General features: G+C 35.4%; 4 protein-coding genes across 4 annotated transcripts in view; 1 reads left to right on the forward strand and 3 right to left on the reverse strand.

Annotated features, from left to right (window-relative positions):
- LOC110376058 (muscarinic acetylcholine receptor DM1) overlaps window positions 1–27,421 on the forward strand; it is a 71,147-nt gene that overhangs the window by 13,465 nt on the left and 30,261 nt on the right. The window lies entirely within an intron of this gene.
- On the reverse strand, window positions 7,075–9,630 carry LOC135117056 (juvenile hormone esterase-like). Its single transcript, XM_064035418.1, has 3 exons — window positions 9,371–9,630; window positions 7,637–8,955; window positions 7,075–7,379 (listed from the first exon to the last, which is right to left on the reverse strand). The coding sequence occupies exons 1-3, from the start codon at window positions 9,500–9,502 to the stop codon at window positions 7,184–7,186; spliced, it is 1,647 nt and encodes a 548-aa protein (XP_063891488.1). The 5' UTR covers window positions 9,503–9,630; the 3' UTR covers window positions 7,075–7,183.
- Window positions 11,201–13,884, reverse strand: LOC135117057 (juvenile hormone esterase-like). The gene is made up of 3 exons (XM_064035419.1): window positions 13,640–13,884; window positions 11,812–13,133; window positions 11,201–11,405 (listed from the first exon to the last, which is right to left on the reverse strand). Exons 1-3 carry the CDS (start codon window positions 13,769–13,771, stop codon window positions 11,216–11,218), a joined length of 1,644 nt encoding a protein of 547 aa, XP_063891489.1. The 5' UTR covers window positions 13,772–13,884; the 3' UTR covers window positions 11,201–11,215.
- On the reverse strand, window positions 16,127–18,932 carry LOC110376065 (juvenile hormone esterase). Its single transcript, XM_064035420.1, has 3 exons — window positions 18,643–18,932; window positions 16,673–17,985; window positions 16,127–16,331 (listed from the first exon to the last, which is right to left on the reverse strand). The coding sequence occupies exons 1-3, from the start codon at window positions 18,769–18,771 to the stop codon at window positions 16,151–16,153; spliced, it is 1,623 nt and encodes a 540-aa protein (XP_063891490.1). The 5' UTR covers window positions 18,772–18,932; the 3' UTR covers window positions 16,127–16,150.

A 27,421-nucleotide genomic window follows, 5' to 3' on the forward strand; every position in this document is an offset into this window, starting at 1 on the left:
CAAGTCTCAGTATTTACGGGGAAACTTGTAACAAAAACAAATGCAATCACTTTCCGAGCCGCCCCAACAGCCAGGAAACCGTTGACAACAAAGAAAGAATTTGAATCGTTTGAATAAAGAAAATAAAGTTTTCTTTCTCCGGAATAAATTATTGACAATCTTGAACAACCTCTTTGCTGTTTATTCTACTAAATAAGCAACTTTCTAAACGAAATCTTAATAAAAAAAATCGTTTCCAATTCCAATTTCAAATTAATTAATTACTTACAAAATATTTGTTTACTCACCTGATATTGTAAAGTTGTAAAACGTTAAAATCTTGTTTCGAAATTAGCATTAAATCTTTCCGAAGTGGAACAAACCTTGTTTAAAGTTCCGAACGAAACTTTCTAATTACAGATAAATATTTTAAAATAGGGTTCAACGAAAGTGTTCGAGTATGCAAACTTTGTACTTCATTCCCTTAATTAACTGGTGGGAGAAATAAATGTAGCATACAATTTCAAAATAATTTTATTTTATCGTCTAGTCGTTTCTCTACCTTGTCTTAACTCAAGCCTGCATAAACTTTCATGTCAATATTCATTGGGCCGTATAAAAACACGGAACAAAAAAAAAATCCGCAAAGAAAGGTTTAGGTTTGATAAAGATGCGCCCCCATCCTCGGATTCACCGCGATAAGTATAGAGTACCTAATCATGATTAATCGACAAGTAAGGCTGCTATTATGTCTTTTCTTAATCATTGTCTTTACCCAGTGTAATAATCTATCGCATTTCCATCATCCTTTATGGTAGTTCATGCTGTTAATTCTTCATTTTGACAGTAAAATGGGTAAAATGATAAATATTACTCGGTTGAAAACAATAAGATTATTATTAACTTATATGGTCTGACCGTTTGTGCAGTTGATACTCCTTTCATTCAGTAAAAAAGTGCAATTTTCTCTGCGAAAATTGACAGCTGTCAATTGTACGAAAGTTCGGTACCTCAACATACACATTATGTTTGTGCATCATGTTCCATCAACACGAAATCCGTTCTTTGGCTTAACCTACTAGATAATAACGTAAGTACTGAAATGTAGATAAACAAGGTAAGTACGAGTCGTACCTCCAATCAGAGTTGCGTGGCGCTCGTAAACTGGAGCTCACCTCGTCATTTACGACGCTCACGATTTATGAAGCGGCCATATTGGTTTCGCTGACACAGCGGATATCTTTACGGGCTAGTTATATGGTTTATATGTCGTCATGGTTTGTTGTAGGTTTGCGAAGGGGACAGTTATAGTGACCGGTTTCTATAAACAAGAAACACATCGTTTGTTGTTCTCATCTTACCGTTCGTAAGCCAATCGAATCGTTTCTATCGAATTTAATTTTTGAGAAAACATGTCACAGATAAATAAAATTGAACCTGGATATTGAAATATTTTTTATCTAACTAAACATTGTACACATGAATTAAAAAAAAATATGGATTCTGTCAAGCACCTAAAAAATCGTTGCAAATTGTTACTGTGAAAACTCAATCACCGCGTTAGCTATACAAAAGTAATCCTTTTGTTATGATAATGGCACCAAAACCGATTATGGTATTTCATTAAATTCGGGGTACACAGTCCACTATTATGTACGATGGTTTGGATTTTAAGGCAGTAAAATATATTGGAGATTATTTTCAAAATGTGCAGGCGTTATTATTTACGCGATGGGTTTATGATTGGAAAAAGGTAAATATTTATAAAACGAACTGGTTTCCGCCAGCGGTTTTTCCAACGTCTTGTGAAAAATACTCCGTATACTCTACTCTATAGTGAAAAATCAGCCCTCCACATCACTAAAATAAATAACCTATCACTAAAAGAATTTTTCAAATTGGTTCACGGCTTAATACAATTTCGTCATATTTTCGTTTGAAATATGCTTTTAGGAATATTTCGGAAGCAAAAAAGTTTGTATAAGTTTTTCTTAAATTCTTATTTATTCAGAACTTTTTAGAACACAGCGTACGTTTGTTTCTAAGCGTTTCTTTTTAAAACAATGTGTATTCAGTCTAAAGAAATATCTGCCAACTTCCAAGTCAAAGAAAAAATATTAAAATCCCAACATTATTCTTTCTTTTATTATTTTAGTAATCGTTTTTTACTAAGAAGTAGCTATAAGTAATTTTTATTACAAAGGTATAAGTAGCTTTTATCCAAATTCAATTTATTACTAAGGATAAATAAAAGTTAAATTAAAATACCGACGATAAAAAATAAAATCCTATCGTAAAAAATAAAACCAAGTTATGGTTCGATCAATGTCAATTTTGATTGCAATAGGCTGTATACCATGATTCCTTGGTCACGATTTACGAGGGCAAGCTGTGGCGGCCATTTGTAATTTATTAGCGAACGCCAAGCAAAGCGCGGGAAAGTGGAATTAGCAATTTTATTGCACAAAAAGTGTTTTATTGTTGTTGTTATTTGAGGTTCTGCCAATCAAATTGATTTGCTGTTTCAAAATGGTGGACTTTGTGCGATTACAAAGATGGCATGATTTGGATGGAGATTGTACGAAATTGTCTGAAACAAATGAATGATGCCGTGTCGCCGGCAGGAGTAGATAGACAAATAGGATCAGAAATAGATAGGTACGACAATTTTTTTAATTGTAAAATATTCTACGAGATTTTCAAGATTAGCCATTAGCCATCTTCGATATCCTGAATTCGAGAAAATATTTTGTTAGTGAAAAATATCATCTATGAGCCCTTTTCCTAGTTCTTTACCTATATAAAAAAACTTAATAATATCTTTTTGTTGTTAGCAAGTTTCAAAAGTTAATTTCAATATATGTAGGTTCCATAGTAAGACTTGACGTGAACACATGCCTCGAGTTACACAACACACTACATAAGTTCGCGTTACCGTGAAATATTTCACAGAACATGATATTTATTACTTCCTACCGTACAAACAAATGTATTTGTTTACATCTCAGTTGTCTTGTAACGGGTACTGAGTATTATATAACATATATGAAAAGGAGTTGGTTTGTTTCTCTAACACTGAAAATGGCTGTGCTGTTTTATATGACAGCCTTACTAATAATGTAAATGCGACAGTATTTTTGTCTATTTGGACCTCGCGTCAAAACTATTGAATCGATTTAAATGAAATTGGGTACACCGATAGTCTAACGCCTAGGAAACTAGATCACCCACCCTCTTATGCTAAAAAAAATATGGTGTGCAGCGATTAGGTAACAAATTCATGTTTATAATATTACTTAGATTATATTAACTGGGGTTTATGTAACCTATCTATTCGCAGTCTTGCGATTAGATACTGTATTTGGAACACAAAAAGTTATAAAAATCCAGTATTTTAATCAATTATAGTATCAAAGCATTCTCCAAGATCTATAATAATTATCTTGTTTTTTCCTCCATACTACCATGCTCACTAGGGAAGAATAAACTCGCAGTTTTCCTTTTAAAAGTAACGTAGAAGTCATAAAGGTACCTGGACATCTTTTACGAGCCTCTTTGGCTGTTCCATGAAGTAAAATCAATACTGATCATGTATTTTCTTGTTTTGCAACGAGTAGAAAGAATAAATATGGTATTTTTCAAAGAAACTATTTGCATGAAAGTTTCAAAGTTGAAGTTTTTTAGGCAAAAATATTGGGGTCACGCAAAAAGGCCACATTGCACTTATAGTAACGTTCTAGCTGTTTCTAGTTACTTTACTTGCGTTTTGGCGAATTCTTGGTAACTCTGTCTATAGCTCTTTCACACCAAAACTACTGAATCGACTTAAATGGGACACAGGATGACATTCAGGAGCTCCAGCTGCGGAGAGTAGCTCCCTAGTCTAAAACCGCGGGATCAGCTAGTCATTTATAAAAACTAAAACAGCTTATTTTTCTTCACCGCTTTTCCTTACAAATAATTATATTTAACTTAGAATTGAACACTCGATGCCTCGGTACAAACAAGACTGTTCCTTTTTAATTGAATTTCGGGGTCCGCTTAATTACTTTAATTAAGACTCAGATTCGCTCATTTACTTCGTCGTGACTATATTTGTACTGGATATTTTCTTTTCCTATTTTGTGTTGTTCGTAATTATGTTGCCCATTTGTTAGAAGGCAGTTGCTTGATTCATTTCTTATTTTTTATAACAACTTCATGACTCAACCCGATAGTTTACTAATGTTACGCCATGGATTAACCAAATTATAACAAGGGTTATTGTAAATGACCAAAAATAAATAAGCTTACCTCTCATTGCAGAAACGTAAATTATTTATAATCCTTTTTCTCAGTTAGGAGACCGACTAGCTAGATGAGCAAGTGCTTCATAGAATAAATAGTAGCTGGACATGCGTGTTGGTTAGAATTCAGGACATATCATACTTATCTTACAAAAGTAAATACCTACTACCGAAAGGATCCCAACTGTTTGGATATGTAAATAATATAAATGTCACATAAAAAGCTTGATATTTATGTAGGCTTTAGTGTATTTTCTCTGGTTTGAATACGATACATTAGGGGCTTTCAAGAGGGTGAGTGGGTGCCTGTTTGGGCGATACTCAGGTTGTTGCCCCCGGGACATCTGTTGTAGTTCTCGCCGTAAATAGATACTGGTTTGGGATAACACTATTTTATATTGCACTAGCTGTTTCTCTCAGTTTCACCCGCGTTCCATGGTAAGTACTTCACTTACTTGCATAAAACATAAACTGTCACCCGGATATAGTGTAGCTTACCAACAGTCAACATCATACCTCGAGTCCAAGATTCTATCTACCAATCCAGTACTTAGTAGTACCGAGGAAAAATCTAGAAAGTTCCAAGAAAAGAACTGAATAAATAACTTTAAAATAAGCTACTCAATTCCGTGCATTTGTTGATTAAAGCTCAATGTCTTCAATACAATTTAGAAGTGCATCAGAAAGTGGGATGGAGTCGACTGGGGCGAGGAAATTATTGTGAGCCGAGAAAGCAATCCACTTAGGCATCTGCGCCCTCGGATATCGCATTTGTATCCGATAGTGACAACTCTTGGGAAACCACCACGGTTAAATGTAGCTTTCACTGGTGTCTTGAAGAAGAACTGTTTAAATATCATTGGGTATCCTTCAGGTTCATTTTTGGTTGCAATCAGGTCAGCTTTTTCATATAACAAAAACGAGAATATTATTAATTTGCATTATGGCCAGTGATTAGCGATTTGGGAGAGCTTTTATATCTCAAACGAATCTGTTTTCTCTGCCTGATTCCTTCAGAAAATATACTTAGTTATATTTGCGTATAATCGAAGGTGAACGAGTGAAGTTGTATGTCTGTCATCGTGACAGACATTTTATTAGGGTTTTACATACGGGAATCCCATGTTATGTTCCTAGAGCAGCCGGTTTTTGTGCATCCTTAATGGTGCCCTCGTCCACACATGACTGGCGAAATAAGAGCCTGTTATACATATACATTTATACATATAACTGCTACATATATGAACCACTATTTTTCATGACGTTCGAAATTGAGTAGTTCAGTAGCCTCCAATATTTCATTATACAACATAAAGTTGGCCAATATATACTCAATAAACCAATGAAAAACACAAAAACAGTTTTACACTATCAAAATTGCTTTAAATTAATAAACATTTCAGCTGAAACTACAAAGTTGGGGCATGTATTTTCGTGAAATTCCCAGTTTTGCACAAAGACTGGCCGCATAAATTCGGTCGGTTATTTCGCGAAGCTACCATTTCCAATATTCGGTAGTCGGTAGTCGATGGGAGCGATTAAATTTTCAATTAAAATGCATCGAGCTGCTAACACATGGGTTAGCTGGGTAAATGTTCTCGATAACAATATAATGTAGCTATTATTACGATGTTACACTTTATGTAATACATTCTTGACATTTTCGTTGGGTAGTTTATTAAGCATTATCTCAGCTACTTTATTAAATATTTTTTGCTATCTTTTGGAGTTCTAAGTTATGTGTAAAATTGTGTGTTTCTACCTTTTTTACCTGTTTGAGACGATGTTGTTAACTACATAAACATTTCAATTTAATACAAAATTACTGTTAAAATTGCTTCAGTTAAAAAAAAGGCAATGATGTATGTTATCTAAAACTATTTTTTATTTAGGTATTGGCAACAAAGTCAAAAACCCTTAACTTTTCAAGACTGCACCAAATTTTGAATTAAAACTGAGAAGGTTGCAATAAGCTGTAACACCAAATTACCTTTAAATCCTTTGAAATCTCCGACATTAAATCGTAAAAATGAACTTTATAGCCGGGTTTAAATATTTTATCATAATTAACGTCATTATGGCATTTAATGGTCTGTGAGATGACAACGTTGGGTATTATTTTTGATGACTTGCGAAAATTACTGTCAATCCGTAATAGTTTTGTTACCTGACCAAAGTCATAGTTTAAATAATTTTATTCTAAACAGTTGTGAAGCTACGTACTAATGTTTGCAACCATGTCTCTCACACACGCAAGTGCTCGATGCACGACACTCAGTACTGACAGCCCCGATAGCGCCGGTAAAAGATTGTCGATACAAATGCGTGTGTGAGTGAAATTTTTACAAACACTAGTACGTAGCTTCATAACTGTACATCTTTATTTTGCGCCAAAATGTTACTTCAAACTTGTACTTACCTACGTGTTTGTTAGTAGGCAAACTGTCGTTTAGTGCAGTATCTATACTTAAATCTATCCTAATATTTTAAAGCAAAAGAGTCTGTTTAGAAGAGGATTTGTATGAAGTTTGCTCAAAATCGGTTGAGCCATTCTTCATTTATCACGCCGCTAGTAAAGTTATAGAGGTACCTATTTTACGTATTTACTAATACGTGATAATAATTTTATAATACGCGGGCTGCGTAACGGGATACCTATTAAAACCAACATAAAGTCTAGAAGGTCAAACCTTTCGTATTTATCATAATAGTCGTATGACTCGATTTTATGCAAGTCATGATGATATGAATGATTGACATGAACTGGTTTCTTAACTGGCAATGAAAAGTTGGTAATGACATAAAAACATAAAATAAACAATTTATATTTCCACGCTAGATAATCTATTTTATAATATCCAAGATAGGCAAATAAACCGTTGAACACACATTTACATTATAACTGTGGGTAAAAATACTTAAAATCCCAATTCATCAGCTCGGACATACTTTTCGGGTAAACAGAAATTTTCATCGACTTTTTGCCAGAATTGTACTTCTTCATTTTCAGGCTTTACCCCGGGAACCAGTTCATGACCGATGTCCAGATATTCTTCATTCTCCAGAGAAAATGGTGCCCATGTCACACCCAGGTTGTTGTCAGGAGTCGGGTTTCTGAAATTATATCAAACTTTACATGATGATTAACTTATCATCGACCTAGCCTTTTCACGTCATGCAGTCTAAACGAATGCAGCCGATCATCAGAGTTTCACATGGAGTGACTGCCTATCTGATCTCCTCAATCCGATACCCCTTTATAAGACTTATTATCAGACGAAATACTGATTGTATTTGAATTAATATAAAATCTGATTGTATTTCAATTCAATAAAATCTTGAAATAAATAAAAATAATCGGAACAACATACCCGTATTTAGCAAAGTTCGTCCATAGTGTTGTGACTGTATCAATTAGCTTGAATGTGTAAGATTTCGTGATGACCTTCTTATCAAGTAGCTTGGCGTCAAACATGTACAGCACGTCGTCAGCATGGGCTGTGACAGGTTTGCTTCCGATCAGTTCCGTCAGTCCTCTCAAATGCGCGATGACGTTTCTCTCAGATTTACAAGAAAATTTGTACAAATAAACTTTATTCTTCTTAGCAGTAGCACAGATTTTAGCAAACTTCATTGTGGGATATATGAACACAGTCATTGAATAATACTTCACCAATTGCTCCCAGTCCTCAGGTATTCTTACCCCATCTTTGAAATAAAACTTTCTGATTTTCTTTCCAAGCTCAATCTGCTGATGTACTGACATATTAAATAAATGATCTCTGGTTACTAAAATTTCTGGGAAGTTCCTTACCAAGTCTAAATTCTCATTGATTGTGTCTTTTGCAATACAAATAAGACCTTCGTCTGTGGTAAATCCAGTCATAATGTCAACGCCTTCATGGATACCGTTAGTCACAGCGTCGACTACACTTCCGTAGAAAAATCTTTCATTGTCGCCAAACTTCTTTTCATCCACAATGCTAAAATAAACGTCTAAATTTTTTTTAGCTTCTGCTAACGATATGTGAGCTCTCGCATTAATTAGTGATTCAAGTGGTTGATTTTTGAAAAATTCATACAACTCCTTATCGTCTTCAGAGTCGCATCCCAATTTCCTTGCCAATGCTAAGGCTCTTTCCCGGGGCCTCACTGCCTGTGCCCAGTCACACAAAGCAGCACCGCTTTGTGGTATCGCCCTCTTGAAAAGACCTTTGGTCATCGGCGATATTAAGAGGTAACTGACACTGGCTCCGCCAGCACTTTCTCCGAAAACAGTGATGTTGTTAGGGTCTCCACCGAAATTGGCAATATTTTTATTCACCCATCTCAGTGCTGCTACTTGATCCTTCATGCCAGCGTTGCCAGGTACATCTTCAGTATCCAGGCATAGGAAACCAAGAATTTCAAGTCTGTAGTTGATCGTGACGACTACGACGTCTTTCCTCAAGAGAAATTCGGGGCCGTATAAGTCATCATTACCGCCTCCGGAGACGAAGGCGCCTCCGTGTACCCAGAACATGACTGGCAAAGGTTTATCTGGGTTTACGTTGGGTGTATAAACATTAAGATATAAACAGTCCTCACTGCCGATGGTACCAGAGTTGGTGAATATATCATTTTGAAAACATTTTGGTCCGAATTCTTTAGCCTCTCGAACTCCATCCCAAGGTTTCGGTGGTTGAGGTGCCTGGGGAAGAAAATTGCAACGAATGTTAATATCTATCGGCAACGGAGATGGTATAATTAGTTAATGGTTATCTGACGGCCCTTTATGAAGAGCGACCGTTAGAATCCCCGCAATTATTATACTAAATGTATTATCATCAGTACAGCTGAGTATGCGTTGACAACAACAACAGCAACACTTAAGAATAGCTGACAAAACAAAGTACTTATTTCTAACGCTATTGATAACGATAATTCGTTAAATTATACTGTTGTATCTTTAAACAACACTTGAAAACGAAGTAGACGCATTAGTAAATTATAGTGACGATAACATGACAACAAGATAAAAAAAGAGTGAAAGGAGGAAAAGAGTTAAAAATAACGCTATGAATCATTAGCACCGAAATCACATGAAGGCTATTGGTATTTTGTACCTTGAACCTTAGATCTCCGACCGGCGGCTGCGCGTACGGGATGCCTTTGAAGCTGCTGTACAAAGTGCCTCGATACACATTGTGTACCACCTCGCCTTCCAGAACTCCTTCAGATACTTTCACTTGCACCATTATTACAAATTGTCCCAAATATCACTTGTACAGAATGCCCATTTACAAAAATGCCCAACTTGTAAAAATTAAAGTTGTTTAGATTGAGCAATCGTCTGCTTTAGACCGATGCCCAAACAACACTACCGTGTGCACGTCAAATTGATAGTAATAATATCAAAGATAAGTATGATTTTGACCATATCATCTTATCTGTTTGATCTTCAATTGTCAACCTTATTGCTTTTGTTTTAACGTTGTTTTAGATGATTCTGTAACTTGTTGATAAGTGATAGTAGTTACTTTATTATACCTACTTATTGTTTTCCGCAATTCTGCTCGCGTCAGTTACATATTGATACTTTATATATGTTATGGACCATGTGATTAATTCGGGCATTATTTATAATGCCCGAGCATTATGAATAATGTCTAGCTTTATCGAGCCAAGTGATTAATAACTATCTTAACTTCATTATTTATCACATTGCACGGGCATTATTATATTGCTACATGATAGTTGGGCAATTTGATAATAAAGCTATATTTTATGTGGTGCGAGGGTGGCAGTTGTTCTAATAAATAAATCCTATTACATATTTTATGAGTATTGTTTTATATTATATGTTCTATTTTAATGGGAAATTATAAATCTAGCCACAAAATTATTTATTGGACAATTGTCATCTAATTTACTAACTCGGCCTCGTTTTTTTATGGTAGAATTTAATTTGGATTCAAAACATTGTATTAAAAACTGAACTTAGTGACGAAAACGAATCGCTGCAAAACCGACTCCACGTAGTCTTTGTCTGCCCTACCCCTAGAGTGCAATTCAAAACCGCGTAGGCGCGGAGGGGCAAGGCGGCCTGCGAGCTGAGGCGCAGGTAGTTGAAGCGCTCGCCGTCGCGGCTGAGGCTGGCCGCCGGCCGTAAGCCGAAGCTGCGGTGGTGAGCGTGAAAACCATCTGCGACGATAAGCTCGCATGGGACCGCCGGAGCCCCGCAGCACTGGAGCCGTGACAGAAGCCATGCTTGCTGCATGTTGCATGCTTACTTCTATGCTCTGTCAATTGATATGGGATGTGTTATATTTAATTTATTTTAAGTTAAATGTCAATAACAATAAAAAAAATGAAATTAAATATGTTTGTATTACTTTGCCCAAAAGGTCACGGGCAATATGTATAGTGACCGGTCAATTTGATTGTTTGAATAATTATTATCAAATTGCACTCTCATATTGGGCATTATTCATAATGACCGGGCATTATGTATACTGCTCAATTTATCACTTGGTCCATAACATATATAAATAGATTCCATCAGCTGTTTCACCTGCATCTTAAGGGAACTAAAACAGCCTTTTAGGGAAATATAAGTGAGAGAAAGTCAGACGGGTTGGTAATTTTGCTTTGCACTTTAAAATTTTTGTGCATAAAATAGGTTCATGAAAAATGGCATTATGCGTAAATCCGCGGTGCGTACGATTGGACAAAGAAGTTTCAAATATATATTTTTTTATCTGAGATGTTAGAAATGTGGATGGGGAATAGTCATTTTGGATTCTCATGATTAAGAACAAAACAATGCTTTATATTATATAAAAATGTATTCATAAAAAATATGGAACCAATTTAATTTAATTTCCAACATAAACTAGTTATCTGACCTTTGAGCATACATAATTTGTAACCGTGCTACAAAGGATTATTAACTAAATTATTTTTGTAACCTATATTTCATCAGCTGTAACAATTTGTGTGGGTGAACCGAATAATTTGTCGATTTTTTCCCATAATTGTACTTCTTCATGGTCAGGCTTCACTCCAGGAACCAGTTCATTACCGATGTCCAGATATTCTTCATTTTCCAGAGTGAATGGTGTCCATGTCACACCCAGCGAGTTGTCAGGAGTCGGGTTCCTGAAATAATACCAAGGTTAATTTAAGTCAAATTATATAATATGAGAGGACCTTGGACCCCTTTAAGAGATTAGCTCTTAATAAATAAATAAATCATTTAGGTAGGCAGGCCTAAGTCTTTCCTAACTATGTCGACACTTTCCAGTTAAAACTATGTAGCTGAGTGGGTACTGTATTTTACATAGAGCCACTGCTTACATCCAGTCAGGTAGCCCAATATCTCGCCGCTAAAACTGGTGATCAGGCTTTCTAATTAGGCGCCAGGACTGCCAAGGATATATAAAAGACTGCCGGGACTCAAAAATGAGCCTTTCGAAATATTTTCAAAATTGAACATGATGCAAATCTGTTTTTGGACCTATATTTAATAAAAACTAACAAATGCAAAGCAATAAAAATAACATACCCGAATTTAGCAAAGTTCGTCCAAAGAGTTGTAACTTTATCAATTAGCTGGAATGTGTAAGATTTCATATCGACCTTCGTATTAAGTAGCTTGGCGTTGAATAAGTACAGTAAGTCATCAGCATGGGCTGTGACAGGCTTGCTTCCAATCAATTCTGTCAGTCCTGTAAAGTGCGCGACGAGATTTCTCTCAGATTTACAAGAAAATCTGTACAAGTAAAGTTTATTCTTCTTAGCGCCAGCACAAAGTTTAGCGAACTTCATTGTGGGGAATATGAACGTATTCATTGAATAATACTTCACCAATTGCTCCCAGTCTTCTGGTATTCTTACCCCGTCGTTAAAATAAAACTTTCTGATTTTCTTTCCGAGCTCAATCTGTTGATGAACTGACAGATTAAATGATAATTGCTTGGTAACTAACATGTCTGGGAAGTTCCTTATCATATCTAATCTCTCGTTTATCGTATCTTTTTCGATCCAAACAAGACCTTCGTCTGAGGTAAATCCTGTCATTATATCAACACCTTCGTGAATGCCATTGGATACAACATCGACTACATTTCCGTAGAAAAATCTTTCATTGTTACCGAATTTCTTTTCATCGGTAATGCTGAAATAAATTTCTAAGCCCTTCTTGTTTGCTTCTGCTAGTGAAATGGGGGCTGCGGCATTAGTTAGTGATTCAATTGTTTGGTTTTTGAAGAATTCATATAACTCCTTATCGTCTTCGGAGTAGCATCCCAATTTTCTTGCTACTGCTAAGGCTCTTTCCCGGGGCCTTACTGTCTGTGACCAGTCACTCAAAGCAGCGCCACTTTGGGGAATCGCTCTCTTGAACAAGCCTTTAGTCATCGGCGATATTAAGAGGTAACTGACACTGGCACCGCCAGCACTTTCTCCGAAAATAGTGATATTGTTAGGGTCTCCACCGAAGTTGGCAATATTTTTATTCACCCACCTCAGTGCTGCTACTTGATCCTTCATGCCAGCATTACCAGGTACATCTTCAGTATCCAAGCTTAAGAAACCGAGAATTTCAAGTCTGTAATTAAAAGTGACGACTACGACGCCTTTTCTTAAGAGAAATTCAGGTCCGTATAAGTCATCATTACTGCCTCCGATCATGAAGGCGCCTCCGTGTACCCAGAACATGACTGGCAGAGGTTTATCCGGGTTTACATTGGGTGTATAAACATTAAGATATAAACAGTCCTCACTGCCGAGCAAACCAGCTTTTGTGAATGAGTCATATTGAATACATTTTGGTCCGAATTCTTTGGCCTCACGAACTCCATCCCACGGTTTCGGTGGTTGAGGTGCCTGGGGAAGAAAAAGTAACCAATGTAAATATTTTTAATTGCTGGCGTGGGTATCGGATTTTATTTCGATACATAAGTCCCGAATGTCTATAAATGTGTACAAGTTGCGAAAGTTTTAAAACCTTTATCAGCCCCGCTGACTACTTTTCCCGATATCCGTAGACCATAGGAGTACTTATCTATCACCCACAGTTTTGCAACTAAACTTATGCTTATACCGATAAATAGATCAAATCACAAGGTACAAGATCTTTTAAGATAATGAGAACGATGATTCACTCGATTATTTATACTATCTCTTAAAAATATAATTTATTATTTACACGTGAATAAGCAAAGTTGCTACATTATAATCCATCAGATGTAATAATGAAAAAATATTTGATAACTTCCTACCTAATTTAACATTAGAAATATATTTTTTTATATAATAAAAAAAATACCGATGAGATGAACGTCTTAAAATTCATAACAATTATGAATCATTACAATCGCTAAGATTTGTACCTTGAACCGCAGATCTCCAAGCGGTGGCTGAGCGAATGGAATGCCTTTAAAACTGCTGTACAACGTGCCTCCATACTCATTGTGTACCACCTCACCTTCCAGCAAACCCTCAGATACTCTCACTTGCACCATTATTACAACTTTTTTATTAAGAATACTTGACCAAAATGCCCGATTTGTCAAAATTAAAGTGGTTGCTTTGGAGCAATCATCCGCTTTAGACCAATGCCCAAACAACACTAACGTTTTTACGTTTTAATAACAAAAAATATATCATTTTATACCGCTTATAAACTTTGATTTGTTCCACCGTCTATCTGTTTATCATGTATAGATAGATATATTATTATATAATCAATCAATTAGTACTCTGTTTTTAAGATTTAGGTACATAAAGATAGACCGGGCGAGGCAAGGGTAGGCTACTAGTTTGATGATTTATGACAAAAACCAGAGATAAAAAAATATTTGCCTATGATGTATTATTACATCATAGGCAAATATTTTTTTATCTCTGGTTTTTGTTACTCGATTGCCGACCTTATTGCTTTTGTTTTAAGATCGTGGAATTAGACTGTGATGTGAATTTGTTGTATATTATGTAATAAGTAGGTGCGGCTTTACTATCTTCCATTGTATCCAATTTACGCACTTCTGTATAATTATTTAATTTCACATGATTTTTTTTCCGTCCCTTTTATCGCTCTACTAATGATTAATTGAATTAATGGGTCTGCTTTTTGTGAAGAAATTAATAAATATTTTTCTATGTATTTATGGCATTTTAAAAGTAAACCCAGAATATTTTATTATTGTGTTTTAAGTCTATATTTAAATCGTTGAGACTCGTGGTGTCATTAACTTATTACGTTACGTTTCATATTATTCGATGAAGTCCAAGGTGTTATGAGAGTCCATTTCGTGACGATGTGGACTTTGGTTCGACTAATGAGGATTCCGTCCCAATGTTGATCTACTTTTTACGCAGGTGTTCTTATACAGATTAGGACACCTGCGTCAAAAGTACAGTAAGACAGATCTATAATCGAAAAATTTTAATTGCAACTTCATTGTTTTTTGTCATATGTTTGCGCAATGGAATTTTTCAAGCTTTTTAGGTAAGCATGCAACTACTTGTCCGTCACGTTGATAAAAACATCGAGTCTAATCTTAATTTTAATCCTGAATTATTCTTAATGATTCATTATATTCTTTACAAGAAAATTACGCAATTAGAATAATTATTTCACAATTGTTACTGTGGAATGACCGACAGTTTACAGTTCAAAATTACATAACATAGGTACCTATTTATTCTAATTTCTAAACAAGATTCAGATTTTAAAGACTAGGTACATTCCGCCACATCTAAACGGCTGATGAAACTAACGCTCATTTTCAATATTCAATCTCTAGATTTGCTAACCACAGATATAATTTTTGACATTAGCCCCGTACAAGTAATGTCGAATTCCTATCTCACCATCAACAATCCCCGAGCCTTTTCCTATGTTGGGGTCGGCTTCCAAATTCCTATCTCTAGTAACAAAACCCCAGATGGATAGTATATTGGGAGCAGCCGTAAGAGGAATTAGGTCACCATGACGCGAGGTCACAAAATGGGCGCAGTCGTGTCATTGAAGAGCTCAATGTCAATAAACCGGTCTGTAGGAGATTTTTTAACGCTTCTATTTAGGGGGTTTTAAGACTGACATATTGCTTATTTGTGTTAAATATAACTTAAGAGTTGATAGGACATTAAACACAATATTATTTGCGTATTTTTTTACCCACAGTGGCAAATAACTACATGTAAGTGCTGCATAAGAATGAGTGCTGAATTAAAGTAATAATAATTTATCTATACTAATATTATAAAGCGGAAAACTTTGTTTGTTTGGTTGTAATGGATAAATTAAAAAAAACTACTGGACCGATTTTAAATATTCTTTCATCATTAGAAAGCTATATTATTTGCGAGTAACATCCAAACTAATATTATAAATGCGAGAGTAACTCTGTCTGTCTGTCTGTCTGTCTGTCTTTCTGTCTGTCTGTCTGTCTTTTCTTCACGCCTAAACTACTGAACCGATTTATGTGAAATTTGGTACAGACATAGTTTGAAACTTGAGAAAGGACATAGGATAGTTTTTATTACAAAAAAAATAAAATTATTCCGGACATATAGCGCCATCTATTGGTCAAATCAAAAATCTGCTGGTAGTCACTATTCCACGCGAACGAAGTTGCGGGCAAAAGCTAGTAGGCTATATTTTATCCCGGTGCGGGCAGTAGCTCCCACGGGACGCGGGTGAAACCGCGGGAAAACGGCTAGTCATATATATTTACGACACTTTACATAGCTCATACATGCTCTGATAAGGACTGGTTTCAATTTGAAAAGACGATGTTACATTCATTTAGTTCTCTTAACCATAAACAAATTAGATGGATGTTTACCAACACGTCTTCAAATAAAAATGCACGTAAAATATTCAACTTTTAATTTAATCAATACTCCGTATCAACATATTCTGGTGTATATTCTCTAAATATATCTTCCCAGAATTGGTACTCGTCATGATCTGGTGCCGTACCAGCTTGCAACTCGTTACCAATGTCCAAATAATCTTCTTTGTCTGCTGTATATGGAAGCCATTTCACTCCAAGATCGCCATTTGGAGTCGGGTTTCTGTAAAATAAACATCACATATCAATTTCTAGAAGTCATTTTTTGATTAATGTAGTTTTTGGAAGTCCAGCAGGTAAAAATAGTTTTTTTTTTTATATACACATTTATGTAGGTATACAATTTTGTACGATGATATTTTTAATATTTTGCATACGGTTCTTCAAACCATACAGATAGAATTGTGTTGCTGGGGATTTATTCCACCACTTCTTCTTCCCAGCAAAACACATAGGAAGTGGTAAAGGGCGGGCTATTTGGGGTCTGTCTTTTGTAAATTTGACCTTCAAAAAGTGCTGATTTTCAGCCTACTTTGAATAAATGACTTTTGATTTTCCACTTACCCATATTTTGCAAAGTTAGTCCAAAGCTTTGTGACTTTATTGATCAGTTCAAATGTTTTTGACTTCATATCGATTTTCTGTTCTAATGCTTTGCTATTGAAGATGTAAAACAAATCATCAAGATGACAGCTTACTTCTTTGCCATCAGTTATAGTGTTCAAACCCAACATGCTACACGTCATGTTCCTCTCAGATTTGCAGTTAAATGTATAGAAATAAAGCTTATTCTTCTGTGAACATGCTCTTGCGAATTTTACAGTTCCATATATGAACATTTCAGCCTTTTGGTATCGGGCAACTCGTTCCCAGTCAGTTTCAACCTTTTCATCATGCATATAAAACTTTTTGATCTTTTGTCCCGCCTCTATTTGCTTTTTCAATGAACAATTCAAGGCAATATGTTTAGGAGTAAAATAGTTATCCAAAGCATTTGCTTGTTCTAGCATTTTTGTATGTTCACCAAATACAAATAAAATAACACCATCGTCTTCGGTGTACCCTGTCATGACTTCAACTCCTTCGTGAACACCGTTTTTTAGGTAATCTGAAAGGTTTCCATGAAAAAATCCGGTTTCATCGCCGAATTGTTTTTCACTAACTATACCAAAGTTTAATTCGAAACCTGCACGAATTTGCTCAGAGAAAGAAAGAGGTACGTTTACTCCAAGCAGTGCTTCAACAGGCTGTGATTTGAAGAATTCGTAAAGACCGTTTTCATCATTAGATTTGTATCCTAGACGGTGTGCAAGCGCGAGGGCTCGCCTACGAGGCTCAAATACTTTAGCCCACCAGCAAGTAGGCACCCCACTTTGGCAGATAGCTCGCTTAAACAGCCCTTTCGACTTCGGAGATACTAGATGATAACCAACGCTTGCTCCTCCAGCACTTTCACCAAAAATAGTTATATTGTCAGGGTCCCCACCGAAATAGGAAATGTTCTTGTTGACCCATTTCAGAGCTTCAACTTGGTCTTTCATGCCTGCGTTACCAGGCACTTCTTCAGTGTCTAAGCAAAGAAAACCTAGGACTTCCAGTCTGTAGTTGATGGTGACAAGTATGACGTTTTGTCTGACGAGGAACTCTGGACCATACATGTCATCGTTGCCGCTCCCGGAGTAAAACCCTCCGCCGTGGATGAAGAACATGACTGGTAAAGGGTTGTTAGCTTTCAGTTGTGGTGTGTAGACATTGAGGTATAGACAGTCTTCGCTGCAGTCAGGCTTCGGTTGCATGAGAAAGTCTACCTGGCTGCATGATGGGCCAAACTCTTTGGCTTGTCGGACACCTTCCCATGGTTTTGGTGGCTGCGGTGCCTGCAACAAGTCATAATATCAACAATAGGTATTAATATCAAGGAAAATGCTATCATCTTGTCTTGTCTTCTATCTACACAAGATTTAATTTATAATTTCAATAAATCCCTCAAAAGATAAGTAATTTTGGATGATAAGATTGTACCACGCATAATCAAACTATTATATGTATTTATCTGTCTATTATTGCGGTATATGAGTAACTCTTATGTAATTAAATAATACCATGTAAATTATCGCTTGTTTACTACCGTATATTAAGATTATATTTGAAGTAATCAATCAATCAATCATTTTTATCATATCTAGACAAGTAACTACATATTTGTTTGTGTTTAGTGTCGCAATATCCGAGTCTATTAAATGACACTCTTTTAATATCTCGTCGAAGCCACGAATATTAATGTATCATGACGACTTTCCAATAATAATACCTACTTATTTCTGTGGATTCATACTGAAGATCGTATTGCAAGCAAATTCGCGACCTAGCTACATAGCGTTGCATCTCTTACCCTAACTTTCCCTATTCCTGTCTGTCTAATCAAAATGTTCTGTTTTGGAATAATAGTACCTACATTAAAAAATATATAGAAGCTCATTAATTATTAGGTAGGTACCTACATTCTTTCGGAAATACTAAAATTATAAAGTTACCTTGAACCGCAAGTCTCCTATCGGCGGCTGCGCATACGGTATGCCCTTGAAGCTGCAGAAGGTGCCTCCATACTCATTGTGTACCACCTCACCTTCCAGCAGACCTTCCGATACTCTCACTTGCACCATTATTAAAGTTTTACAAAATGTCCCAACAACACTTGTACACAATGTCCCAATACAATTGCACTGTAAAAAGGCTCGTTTAAAAAAAAATCCGAAATGTGAACGTGATGTATTTTGTCAATAAAAACTTTGTTCACAATATTATTTTGAAGATTATTTTGATAGATTTGGCAAAGTGTTCTCACATTTGGAGCACAAATCTAACTGACATAAATAATTATCTTAACTTGCTATCAGCTTGTTTTTAAAGCTCTTATGTAACATCTTAAAATAACTGACTACTTATACATATATGTACGGGTATAATTGTTTTTTCACGTGTGAGTTATCAAATAACCTTGATTTCTGTCTATCTCATATTTCTAGTAAGTAAATAAATAACTAAACGAACAATCATATATATTATATTAATATGAGTAGGACAGGTAAGTCACAAATAAATGACTATTCATCATGATGTAGTAAAAATTGATCATTGACGCAATTGATTTTCACAAGCATAAATAATGCTTGATCATTTACCTAAATACATAAGTAGGTACCTAAGTAAAAATATGAAAAGTCCATAGGTACCTATTTAATTCTTGATATGATATGATCATAAGCTAAGTTAGAGGTAGAAACCACGACCGACCTAGTAATTGTTATTAGGTTGACTTAACATTCCGCGGTTCTTCAGTAGATAGGCATACCTATTACCTATCAGCTGTTTGGTTATGTAACAGCATACATACCTTCCACACTGCCTTAACAGACAGCTTTTACTGACTGCCATAATTGGTTAACTTAGAGCAAGACTATATCATTCTTATTTGAACATCTTCGGCAGTCGTCACGGGTCAGTCTAAGCCAGAAAATCTGACAACCAGTTTTATGGTTTTATCAAGGAGGAAAGTTTACCTGCAGTCGCTCCCTGTAAAACACTGGTACTCAGCTGCACCCGGTTAGACTGGAAGCCAACCCCAACATAGGCAGGAAAAGGCAAATGTCTTAGGTACACAAATACATACTTCATCACACATTCTTCATTCTATTCTACATTTACAGTCTCATTAATCTTAGCTTCTCAAAATCAAATCAAAACAGATTTACATACAGACAGTGTTGCTACACTCATAAACAACGTGTCTATGCATATTTAGGGGTGACCAGCCTTCATAAATTGTATATTGCAAGCCGTTCTGTGCACGGCCCGAATAACGATGTATGGCACAGTTAGTGTTCCGATAGTGTAGTCTGTTTTACGGAACATGACTTTTGTTTACAACCTTAGTTGTTGATCGTCATATCTGTACAAAAATGCTGTTATTTCTGTAACTAGGGTGTTTAGGCAATAAAAAATGACTTGAACAAAATTAACATACTTCTTTTGCTTTAAAATTGCTTTAGATGTAATGTCTATGAAGTTATTGTTGTTTGAGGAGCAGTAAAAAATCTGTGCACTCTCTCATTACTGAACTGGGAACCTACTATGGGAACTCATTATAATTATAACTGGCACCATCTTCCAATAAATTGGCAACCCAAAAATATTTTCAAAGCGTCCATATTTAAAAATAACTGCTATTAAAAATACTTCCATATTCAAATATGTCGGATGTTGTCGGGTCTCCCCGGAGCCGCGGTTGTCACGCGCGCCCGCCAATCAGCGGCGATTGTTTGAATATGGAACGCGGGATATTCTTCCAATGTTCTATGTTTTAATTGCATGCTGTGACTAATGGCGGACTGTCGTACGTGATCTGATCATGAATTTCTTGTAATTATAATGTCTTTGTTTTATAAATTGTCTCATTATATTTAGTTATTCCCCTGATGAGGAAATGAGGAATATCTTTACTTAGAAAGCAAAAGTGACGTCGCTTTACTTATAATACGGATCTATTTGATTCTGATGAATGATTCAGAGGCTCTTATTCGCTTTGGTTACGTGCTTAAGTTAAGTTACCGTTTGAGTAACGGCGAAAGATATTACGTCGGCGTCAGTTAATTTGTGTGCTTTGATCTTACTGTCATCTTGGAAAAGAATGCTTTATGTATCCGCAAATTCCACCTTAATTACGTGTGCATAGATACTTCTTAATATATATTTTTTTTAGAAAATTGTGAACACAAAGTCTTTAGTCGGTGATACCTTAAAAATACCTGATCGTTGTTGCTGTTCATACTGATTTATGAGCCCGAACCAACTATCGGCCGACTAAAAGTGTTTAGTGTGCCCTTAACCTGCATAGGCAAACAAACCTAATATCAGAGTATCAGAGTAGTGATATTAAGCGGTATCTCTCAATCCACCGGTATTTAATAACAGTCCGGAACAGGTATTTGGTGCGGGGTGAATATTCAAGGAACGTTTGAATTGCAAACTGTTACAAGCGACCAGACTGGTTGACGGGGACGCTGGATGGAGTAAAGTAAGAGATGTAGCGAGAATAAACGAAAATAAGGACCTTTTTTTAACGACTTTAAAAATCATCAAATGATGTCGATGTCGTAGCCTCGGCAGGCCTTGGCTCTACTGGGCCCCGTTGGGGATGCTGACATCTCTTCGAGGAACAACGCGCGCCGCACCGTCGACACGGGAAAATAAGGACCTAAGATGGTATTAAATAAATTTTGTAAAGAACCCTTCTTCTTACGCAAGGTATAGCAAGGCAATATCTATCTTTTCTATCGTACCTGTAAAGCGCAGACCTTAAAATGTGTCGGAAGTTCACCTTGGGGGTTGCCAGCGGATAAGGAAACGAAGTGGTTTAGGAGTTGTCTTTATGTTATTTATACAAAAAAATTAGAAATGACTTCATCGTCTAATAAAGTAAAGATGATAAGGTGTCGTTGTTATGAAAGTAGTTTATTGTATAAAACCCCAAATAGGTTCTTGAAAAACTTCAACTTGGACCACACTAAAAGTGTTCAGCGCTGGCTCAAACTTCCTCCGAAATACATTAATTAATTATACACATTTGGTAATTCCTACGAATTTGTGTACTGTGCAAAAGTTGGCTATTTATTTGCCAGATTTCCATAATAGTCTGTTGTGTTAGCTTATAGGATTTTGGGGAAATCGAGTCGGAATGGAATCGAGTTCCTGTGTTTCTGTAGCTTGCTCGATTAAGTTTTTTATTCGATTTATTTTTTTATTATTTCATTGAAATATGAGTTCCTGCGTGTCGCTTATGTTTTTGATTAGATTTTTTTGGCCTGTGGAAAACGGCCTTAATAGATATGTTTTCATACCAGTTTCTGAAATTAGAAAAAAGGATTATATACATAGATTTTAAACCCAATCATTTTCTACTTATTGGTCATGATTTTCCGAATAAATTAAGAGCTCAAAATAAAACCAGTAAACATTATTTCCAAAAATGTGAAAATTATAAAAATCTATTTATGCAAAAAAAGACAATGGCTAAAAGCATCCTTTGATCGTTAAAGCGACTGCCACCATACATTATGGGTTACCTCGCAAATGAACGCTTCGGTACCCAAGACCCCGCGAAGGTTCAACATAACCAACATTTTTGACAACTTTCCGCCATGTTGAATTCGTTCGGCTATTTTCGGGGACACTCGGGTGTGTTCGATCAGTCATCTTTTGTGTTTTGTTCTAACATTATGCTTACATAGACTGATACAAATAAGCCTTTTATAAAACACAGACAAGCCAAGTCTCTTTTATAAACTTGGCATATTTAGAACTTTTCTTCATTTTTGATATTATTTTCTAATTTTAACATACATAATGTAGAAACGTAACAAAAAAGTGTAGATGTACGCTTCTACATTCTTGTTATATTTTTGGGACTATTGGGATTATTCGATACGATCAAAAGTAGTGGAATGAAGATTATAGATAGTGCCTGCTCTCCTACTATTGACGTTACTACACAATAGTTCTCACCTATTTACCTTCATAAATAAAGAAAGTAAGAATAAAGCCAGGTATGCAACAGGCGAAGGAATTGGGATACTCGCTGCGTTATATTAGATTCCATTATCTTGAATAGCGAGACGTGTGAGGACTTTTTCTTATATCTATTGGTGGCAATCAATATCTATGTTGGCTTGGCAGGTACGTCTGAGCCTATTCTGTAACCAAACCTTCACATTATACACTCACACACACTATACACCCACACACACGCAATCACGCTTTATTTTACAAAATATATTTTTTTCCACTAGTCACTTAATTTGACAGTCTAGGTTATTTTTGTTCACGAATGTTAACCGGGCACGGAATGGAATTATAATATTTAATATTTTGTCTATTAACATAGTATTAGAACCGACAGATACATACTCTTATAAAATGTTGTTAAAAAAATGAATGAGGCCATCTTATTAGCAAAAAATCTTAAAGGGTTCACCTTCAAGTAAAAGGGTATGGGGATCTTCGAGTATATAACCTAAAACCTTTCATACATAGTGAACAGGGTATATTTTCCACATAGTTATAAGTTTCATATAAATAATCCCACAATTTCCCGATGACATTAGCATAGGTAGATCCTTTACCCTTTCGAACGAATTTTCCTGACCACCGATATTCTTCCGAGCGTGAAATTGAAAATATGTTTCGTTTTGGGCGTTTGAAATCAAAATAAATAAAGAGTACTTGATTGTTCTATTTTACTTCCTGTCTCATAAACTGTTAATAAATGTGGAATATGAGTTCCTATCGTGAACTGTTAATGGGTTGTTAGATTTCCTTATTATGCCCACTTGTATGAATTTCTACAAATTACTTGTGTAACATTTGATAACTAAACAGGCAGAGGGACTATTATTTATGAGTCTTTTTCACTCGCGACGCAAAAAGAGTGTTTCGTATTTGTCTGCTCGAGGCACCGTAGCTCTTAAACGAATGAATCAGCTTGGGTGTAGTATTTTAGATGTAAGTTTGTGTTCCGGCGGTAGTTCTTAGACATATTTCATTGAAATCGGCTTATTTAAAGATGTAGAAAAGAAAATTTACTTGGTTTAATTAATAAACCCAGTTTATTTTTCCCTTAACTGTTGCTGTAATGGAAACTGGCCATAAGGATGCATTCTGGACACAGGTTGCATCATCACTTGCCGTATTGCAGTTTAAGAAGCATCTAAGGTTAAATTAATACAACGAGCTGGTCTTTATCTAACGGTATTACTATTCTGAACAGATACTTCAAACGATGTGGTCATTCTTTAATGTGGTATCTAAAGAAACTTTGTATTAGAGAATTTCGTCCATTTTAGTAACAGATTTTGCCCTTCAAGGAATCAGTGCAAGTGTATTCGAGGTTGTAGTGATATGAGGGGTTAAAATCAGCTGTAGACATACATAAAAGTATATTTAGAAGGTGAGTATATCTTCATCTGCATACAGGATTCTTTTATAAGGTTCCACAAGTATCTACTTTATCGTGTAAAGGGTGTTGTGCGATATAATCGTACGACAAACTTAGAAATGTACAATTCGTGGGTCCATTGTGGCCATTCTTAGGTTCGCATCAAATAACTATCAACTCTAAAGTTATTTATTTATTTATTTAATGGTTTTGTACACATAAAACACAAAGAAGAATAAATAATAGGAACAATAGTACAAGTTAGTCATTTTGACGCCTGATAAAGGAGTGTTTTGTTAATTTTATTTCTACGAAATTATTTATTTGGAGCGAACTGTAACTAGGTATCCAAAATGCAATATCACGAATGAAAACTCAGTTATTTTCCAGAATTAAACCTGAAACGAACTGTTTTCTTTTATGAACGCAATTACATTTAAAAACAACATTCCGTTTATATGCAATCCTGTAAAAAAAATTAAGTACTGTTTTGCCAAGCGCACGGGTCATTTATTTTTCATAATATTCACAACAGTCTCAATATACCCAAGTTCCTGAAAGATGACTTGAAAATCTTATAAAAAAGCGTAAAATGAGTTTTATTTTGGAGTTTAAACTGTAAATTCCATTAAAATACCATCTCACATACACGCGGACATGTTACACGGAAAATGCAAGTCTTCGTAACTCTAGACAAAATTTCTAAAGCTACAATGTTGATAGTTTCGTAAGGTTGATAGTTTGTCTACCGAGGAAACGTCTTAAATCTCTGTCTAGTGTCTCTGGACACTACTTTATGTGCTGTCTTTCAACCATACTATGTTTCGACAGTCAGTTTTGAGTATCAAAACATAGAGTTTGCTCTATGACTGGTGTCTGTACCATTGCTAAGTAATAGCATGCAAAAATAAACTGTTTCACAATTAAAAAAAAAAAAAAAACTGTGGTTATACAACAATATTAATTAATCGGTGATCATAGTGTTAAAAAGGCTGTGTAAAAATGATCTCTAGAATCTTACAAAATTAGTTCAATAAAAATAAGTTTCCAAATAACTTAATCCGGAGTTCACGGCTAACAAAGAATAGAGCGGAGATTTCAAATAAATGTAATGCGAAAAATTTCCTAAGTCGTTCACTTTGAACCGGTTAGAACCGGATAGGTCCGGTACGTGCCGGTGTGAACTAGTTAAGGATTATTACCGCGATGTAGGGCGTTTACGACTGCGCTTTTCTTCCAAAGTGTAATTTCCTTCGAGGCGCTTTTACTTTTAAAATGTATGGCTCTGTTTACTGTTTGTGTTGAGAATTTTTGCGACAAACAACGAAATTAAGAAGAAAATTCGGTTAGATAAAAGTTTGATACACACGAAGTTTTTAAACATTATGACATGTCTACTAGATTTTGTTCTCGAGTTCGTTAATAGAGTCATAGAGCGATTCTTTTTATAAACTATGTATAAAAGTACAAACAAACTGTAGTTCATAAGATTAGTACCCATATATTTGTCCTATCTTAGTTCAACTTGACTCCAAAACTGACAGCAACCTCAAAATACATCATTTGTTCCAAACTTCATAGTGCAACAATGTAACAAACAGACAGACCTTATCACTTTGAGATCAATATAGATTAAAGCAAGCTGAACAAAACATTTCAGTCCCAATTAAGGTCGTTCTCGTCCACGTGTATCGAATAAATCCTATTACAATAAAATTATCCGGAAAGAACGGAATATATGGAAATTGTATTCTAACGGACTGTTTCTGACCTAATTCTTTATCTAGTCACTGGTTGTGTAGAAGTTGCAAATGTGGGTGCTGAAAATTGAATCATGGATTCGATAGCCAGTTGCCGAAGTAATTAGTTTATTCTTTACTGCACACATAGGTAAACACATTTTGACACACAAATAACAGAGAGATTATGCACAACGGCTTAACCCAGAGTTGGATTCCCTTACAGTGTTCCCTTAGTGTATTCCTTTGGAGTGAAAGAGTGATTTGAATTAGACGTGTTTAATCACTATGACTGTGATGGTAACGATAACAATATATCGTTTCTTCCCCTTTTTGTTACTACACATTGGAGGCCGTCAGGTGGTTTTGAGAAAATCCTGACACTCGTCTTTTGTGGCTGCAAAATTGTTCAGAAACGTACCGCGACCCTGTTAAGCGAAGGTTCTTAGAAGAAACATAGACTAGAGAAACTCTCTCTCCAGGGGTTGTCATGGGTCATTTAATGATTTCCTAGAGAATGGTCAGGTTTGCTTATTGTCTAAAAGGGACTCTCGCATTTACAACTGTAACTAAACTTTCATTTAGTTAGCAGTAAACGGATTCAAATCTCACACGGATTCCTTTGTATGCTAATCTTTTGTTTTGCAAGGTCTGTTTATAGTTTCGCTACATACAAAAGGGTCCCAAACAAATTGAAGTTAGTCCAATTTGTATGAACTATTGAACTAGTTAACACTTTTTTAATCAAAAGTGTGACGTGATATATTAGAATTTTTTTTTTACCTTAATTATATTTTACGGTGAAAACATATCATGGTTTGTAATTTGTAGAGAAAAACATGAAAAAAGTTGACACAAAAAGCAACTCTGTTTTTCTGACCGGCTTTCAAGCCAGAACTACTGAACTAATTTCGTACACAGAGTTAAAATGTAACTTTTTATCAGATTAGAGTTCTATAGAATCTCTGGAAATAGTAGTGATAAATAAAAATCATGGGACCGATAAGTAAACCTTTCTTTAACTGCAGGTTTCTTGAATTGCATAATTTACATGAAGCTTAGGTCAAAATTCAATTTTCAATCGTAAAAGAACGGATGGATAAGTTATTGTAATCCACAGCAAGTGTTCTATAATCGTCCTTTACACTATATATTCAGAGCTCAAGTGATGGAGAATATATACGTTCAGCTAACTGGGTCAGCGGTATCATATTGCCTGCCCTGTCAAAATGTGATTGATCTCTCCGAAACTGTGCTGTGGTAATCTCTCTATACTTTATACTTGTAAAACTAAACATATTATTTTTTTCTTTAGTAGATATAATTTAGAAAGCTGCTATATTTCTATAAAATGTGTTACAAAGTACACGGCGACAAAAATCGGTAAAATGTTTAAGCACTCTGCTATTGAATAATTTGCTTCAAATTATTTTATTTATGAGGCTTGGGTGATAAAAAAAAAGAAATCGGTGACATTATAAAAAAAATATTCCAAAACGTTTTATAGTACCTTACTAATTATTCAAATTACATCGTAAGCGACACTTCAACATAAAGTTAAGCATGTTTTTTCCGGATTTATTA

Source organism: Helicoverpa armigera, chromosome 7 (assembly GCF_030705265.1).
Source record: "Helicoverpa armigera isolate CAAS_96S chromosome 7, ASM3070526v1, whole genome shotgun sequence".
NCBI lineage: Eukaryota > Metazoa > Arthropoda > Insecta > Lepidoptera > Noctuidae > Helicoverpa > Helicoverpa armigera.

What these genes read in the sequence shown, in the direction of transcription:
- LOC135117056 (XM_064035418.1), bottom strand. Translation starts at nt 9,502, where the DNA reads ATGGTGCAAGTGAAAGTATCTGAAGGAGTTCTGGAAGGCGAGGTGGTA. An exon ending in TCGGAGATCTAAGGTTCAAG is followed by an intron (nt 8,956 to 9,370) that starts GTACAAAATACC and finishes TTTCTTCCCCAG; the next exon opens with GCACCTCAACCACCGAAACC. An exon ending in ACGAACTTTGCTAAATACGG is followed by an intron (nt 7,380 to 7,636) that starts GTATGTTGTTCC and finishes ATATAATTTCAG; the next exon opens with AAACCCGACTCCTGACAACA.
- LOC135117057 (XM_064035419.1), bottom strand. Translation starts at nt 13,771, where the DNA reads ATGGTGCAAGTGAGAGTATCTGAGGGTTTGCTGGAAGGTGAGGTGGTA. An exon ending in TTGGAGATCTGCGGTTCAAG is followed by an intron (nt 13,134 to 13,639) that starts GTACAAATCTTA and finishes TTTCTTCCCCAG; the next exon opens with GCACCTCAACCACCGAAACC. An exon ending in ACGAACTTTGCTAAATTCGG is followed by an intron (nt 11,406 to 11,811) that starts GTATGTTATTTT and finishes GTATTATTTCAG; the next exon opens with GAACCCGACTCCTGACAACT.
- LOC110376065 (XM_064035420.1), bottom strand. Translation starts at nt 18,771, where the DNA reads ATGGTGCAAGTGAGAGTATCGGAAGGTCTGCTGGAAGGTGAGGTGGTA. An exon ending in TAGGAGACTTGCGGTTCAAG is followed by an intron (nt 17,986 to 18,642) that starts GTAACTTTATAA and finishes GACTTGTTGCAG; the next exon opens with GCACCGCAGCCACCAAAACC. An exon ending in ACTAACTTTGCAAAATATGG is followed by an intron (nt 16,332 to 16,672) that starts GTAAGTGGAAAA and finishes TTTATTTTACAG; the next exon opens with AAACCCGACTCCAAATGGCG.